Source organism: Pyrus communis, chromosome 10, assembly GCF_963583255.1.
Source record: "Pyrus communis chromosome 10, drPyrComm1.1, whole genome shotgun sequence".
Classification (NCBI taxonomy): domain Eukaryota; kingdom Viridiplantae; phylum Streptophyta; class Magnoliopsida; order Rosales; family Rosaceae; genus Pyrus; species Pyrus communis.
This window is the reverse complement of record NC_084812.1, coordinates 1,696,581-1,701,518: the sequence shown is the minus strand read 5'-3', so window position 1 is coordinate 1,701,518 and position 4,938 is coordinate 1,696,581. Positions and strand designations below refer to the sequence as shown.

Sequence of the window (4,938 nt, the reverse complement as noted above, 5' to 3'; positions counted from 1 at the left end):
ACAAGCGAAATAGCTTTTTTTTCAAGTGTCTCTCCAGTTGTATAATAATATGTGGTATACCGTCTCGTACAAACATACTAAAAAATCTCTCCAAGGGGTGAGGAAATAAGTATGATTACTTTCGGATTTAAGGTTCAACATTTCCAGCCAGATAACAAGCAAAATCTAGGGTTCATCCTAACATGACAAATAAATTGTCAAGTAAAATTGGAATCTCTAATACAATTAAGTCGTATTCCGCACCGTAGCAACGCTGTTACAACGGAAATACGTAAAGTATTTTCCCAAACTAGGGAAGCACACAGTTTCACTATACTCATGTATTTAGCCATGTCCACATACGAATAATCATGAGTATATAGTTGGAATCCCTAAACCGATTAAGTCGTATTTCTTCAATCCAAACCAGGAGAGGAGCTTCTCTATCCTCGTTGCATATTAGGGAAGATTTACCTTAGGAAAGCACAACGATTCAGTGTACCCATGTTTTTAAGCCATGTCCATGTACATTTAATCATATATACAAGAAGAAAACACAATACAATAGTTCCATTTTTTCGTTATTTTTATATTTTTAGGGCATATTTCTTACTATGAAAAACTTGTTGGATTCTCTTTTCCTAATACAAAGGGACTTTGGACCACAGTATTTGATGAATGTATATACATATATACATATGGGACAAAAAATACCCAATGAAAATCCAGTATCCAATTTGATGTAATGTATGGAAAAAAAAAATCGATCTTAACTTTTATAAATTTTCGAAATGCAAATAAAATTACCGATTAAACAAACCATTATGCATGACACAAGAACATGCAAAATTCAAGGTTCTTCCCCCCCAAAAAATATAAGGAAAAAAAAAATCCATTTAGCATTCTTATGAATACATTACACACTATATGTATCCATAGTGACACATGCATGATACTTATAATAAACTCCTAATTACGAACTTAATTAGGCTTAAGCAAAACCAACCAAAACTAAAAGCGTATAACATGATAATCAATTGATGCAATTTGTTAGCAGACGTGAATTAAGTCAAATAAACGAACTAGCATGCCTATCTCATTATCTCATTTCTTCGTATATACGTCTATTAGGGTAAAACAGAATATCGTTCAATGCATCTTGTTTTCTTTATTTTTTATTTTTTATTTTTTTTAAATATAAGTTTGTAGAGACTAGAGATTGAGAAAAATAAAGATATCTTAAAAAGTTAAAAAAGAAAAAAGAAAAAAAAGGGAAATGGCGGTTTCCGGTTTGGCGGTATTGGGCTGAGGGGCGGTAGTTAGAGCAAGGGGAGACTGGTATTGAGGAAGGTACAATGCATGTAGCAGAATCAGATGTATGAGAGGAGAGAGAGAGAAGGTGAGAGCGACACCTTCATATTTCCCCTTTCTGAGTATAATCTTCTCCGAGTGGCATATATATATACCCAGTGTCCCCCCACGCCTTCCCCCATTCAATTTCGATACGCTCCTCCTCCTCCACCTCCATTTTTTCCCTACGCGCTAGGGTGCTTCCTCAAATGCTCTGCGCCTTCGTCGCTCTGATCTCAACGCTTTTCGTCTTCGACTCGTTGGCTTTTGAAATCTCTGGATTGTCGTGCATTGTTACGAGCCTGCAATCATGCCTGCCCTCGTTAATTACAGCGGTGAGTCTCTGTTTTTTGCTTCTACTTTTGGGTTTTTTTGTGGGATTTTGATCTTTTGGTGGATTTTGGTTAATTGGTTTAATGGGTTTTGTTGTTCTTGGTTTAGTTTTAATAGGTTGGTGTTAAAGTTGTAATCTTTGTACCTAGTTCGTATTGATCTGTATGTTGTATAGCTGTGATCTTTTGGTTTAGTGGTTGAAGAATGCTTAGATTTAGTGCCTGGTTGAATTTTCAATATCTTATGTTGTGATTATATGCTTTGGGTGTTTGTTCTGTTCAGAAATCTCATACCTTTCTGAGAGTTTTTAGGGGAAATTTTTAGCTGAGAAATCCCAGTTAGTAGTTTTTAGATTCAACAGGATTGCATAATATGTTACACTCAATGATAAATCCATACAAATTGAATTCAATATGAAAGCCTGTAGTTTTGTTCAGACTTAAGGCTTGGCATGCAGAATTTCTTCATCAGATGTTATGATTTTGGCTGGTTTTGAACAAATTTGTAAATACTTGTAGCTGAATTTAGTTTTTGTTTTCGGGTTTTTCAGGTGATGATGATTTCTACCCTGGTGGTTCTTTATACTCAAATCCCATGGATTTGGGTTGCCTGTTGTCAATGGGCGCACATGTGGATGTGTATTGCCCTCCTAGCAAGCGGGCTCGCATTAGTTCCCAATTTGCCTCTGGAGGGAGCGATTTTGAACAAGTCAAGAAGCCTTCAATCGACGTTCTTCCCGATGAATGCCTCTTTGAGATCTTCAGGCGCCTCAACGGTGGTAAAGAGAGGAGCTCGTGTGCATCCGTCTCTAAGAAGTGGCTTATGCTCTTAAGCAGTATCCGCAAGGTTGATCTATGCAAGAACCCTGTTGCAGACAATTCCGATGACACTGAAATGACCAACGGTGATGAAGATCGAGAACAGGAAAATGATGGTTTCCTCACAAGGTGTTTGGAAGGGAAAAAGGCAACAGATATTAGACTTGCTGCTATTGCTGTTGGAACCAGTAGCCGTGGGGGACTAGGAAAGCTATCGATCCGAGGTAGCAATTCATTCCGCGGAGTTACCAACCTTGGCCTCTCAGCAATTGCTCAGGGATGCCCTTCTCTCAAGTCTCTTGCTTTGTGGGACATCTCTTCTGTTGGTGACGAAGGCCTGATTGAGATAGCTAAAGGATGCCCTTTGTTGGCAAAGCTTGATCTTTTCCAGTGCCCTTCAATTTCCAACAAGGGTTTGATTGCAATCGCAGAGAACTGCCCAAATTTGACTTCTTTGAATATTGAATCGTGTTCAAGGATTGGGAACGAGGGCTTGCAAGCTATTGGAAGGTCTTGCTCCAAGTTGCAGTCCATATCCATCAGAGACTGTGTTCTAGTTGGCGATCATGGAGTATCTAGTCTGTTATCGTCAGGTTCGTCCGTGCTGATGAAGGTAAGGCTTCAGGCATTGAACATCACAGATTTCTCTCTTGCCGTGATTGGACATTATGGCAAGGCTGTTACCAATTTGTTTCTCAGTGGTCTCCAGAATGTGAGTGAGAAAGGCTTTTGGGTCATGGGTAATGCTCAAGCTCTGCAGGATCTGGCTTCATTAACAATCACATCTTGCCGGGGAACCACAGATGTCAGTCTCGAAGCCATTGGCAAGGGATGCACAAATTTGAAGCAGATGTGTCTTCGCAAGTGTTGCTTTGTATCTGACAACGGGCTGGTAGCTTTTGCCAAAGCTGCAGGATCACTTGAGAGCCTGCAACTGGAGGAGTGCAACAGGGTTACCCAATCAGGGATAATTTCTGCCCTCTCGAACTGCGGAGAAAAGCTGAGATCTCTTACCCTAGTGAAGTGCATGGGAATCAAGGATGCAGGTGCAGCAGTTCCTATCCCCTCTAGTTGCAGATCGCTTCGATCCTTGTCCATCCGAAACTGCCCTGGGTTCGGTAGTGCTAGCCTGGCCATGGTAGGAAGGTTGTGCCCTCAGCTCCATAATGTAGACATGAGTGGTCTATATGGAATGACAGATGCAGGGGTTCTGTCACTTCTTGGGAGCTTGGAGGAAGGGCTTGTCCAAGTGAATCTTAACGGATGCTTGAATTTGACAGATGAAGTCGTTATGGCATTGGTTAGGCTACATGGGGAAACTTTAGAAGTACTGAATCTTGATGGTTGCAGAAAGATTACTGATGCAAGCTTGGCGACAATCGCAAACAACTGCTTGTTTCTTCGTGAGCTAGATGTGTCGAAGTGTGCGATTACAGATTCCGGCCTTGCTGCCCTTTCTTCCGCAGATCAGATCAACTTGCAAGTCCTCTCCATATCTGGCTGTTCTGAAATCTCACACAAAAGCCTCGCTTCCCTGAAAAAATTGGGCCAGACCCTGGTGGGGTTGAATCTCCAACGTTGTACTGCACTCAGCAACAGATCAATTGAGCTACTTGTGGAGAGCTTGTGGAGATGCGATATCTTGGCCTAATAAGGAATAGAACAATACGCCTATATAGCGAAGGAGAGAAGCAGATATGAAGTAGGGGTAAGATCAAGAAATCAAAAGAATTCGGGTTAGATTCGTCAGTTCGTAGATGTAAAGCTCACACGGGTATCCACGTTCAGCATACAACATTTTTGGTCCGTTGGTAGTGGCCTTGCTGGTAGATCAGCGGCTTGGTTGTTATCCAGGGGGACTTTGGCAGATAACTCCATCATCATTTTTTCGCAGGCTTTCTCGAACAGGAAAGCCTGTTTCCGCTGTTTAGCCTCTCATCAACGGGAGGTTGCCTCTTTTCACCGCCATGGTTCCCCGAGAATACAGTCCATCAAGCGCTGATATAAGGTGTTTCTGCTCGCGTTCGGTCCTCTTTTTGTTCCGCTGGATGGTTTACCCGGTGTTTTTAGCTTCGTCCCACATTCCTTAACCGGCTTGTTAGATTAAGCTTTTACCTATTTTCAGTCTTATGGAAGTCTGTTGTCTGATATCTTAGTTTTCGATTCCGGTCGTTCCGCCATGGCAGCCTTGTTTAAGGGCAACCAAGTCGTAGTTTTGCAGGTTTCTACTTGCTTATGAATTGTACTTTTTCCTCTATGTATGTGGGGATGCATTTTTTCTTATACACATGTTATTGATGATTTACTATCTCTTGGATTTGATGTCCTCACAAAAGAAGTTATGAAATTGAAAACCAAAAACAAAAACAAGGGATCATGGTTTGGTGTTGGAAATGAATGGTGATAATAATTCATAAAGAAATGAATTGACATTTTTACTTTAAACAACGCGATATTC

The 4,938-nt window shown here is 40.9% G+C and overlaps 1 protein-coding gene across 1 annotated transcript; it reads left to right on the top strand.

The window, feature by feature from the left end:
• Positions 1–1,450: 1,450 nt before the first annotated feature.
• On the top strand, positions 1,451–4,788 carry LOC137747682 (EIN3-binding F-box protein 1-like). The gene is made up of 2 exons (XM_068487838.1): positions 1,451–1,664; positions 2,213–4,788. Exons 1-2 carry the CDS (start codon positions 1,640–1,642, stop codon positions 4,129–4,131), a joined length of 1,944 nt encoding a protein of 647 aa, XP_068343939.1. The 5' UTR covers positions 1,451–1,639; the 3' UTR covers positions 4,132–4,788.
• Positions 4,789–4,938: the final 150 nt, after the last annotated feature.

Coding starts and splice junctions, on each gene's coding strand:
- LOC137747682 (XM_068487838.1), top strand. CDS start 1,640: ATGCCTGCCCTCGTTAATTACAGCG. Junction 1,665..2,212: donor TGCCCTCGTTAATTACAGCG/GTGAGTCTCTGT, acceptor CGGGTTTTTCAG/GTGATGATGATTTCTACCCT.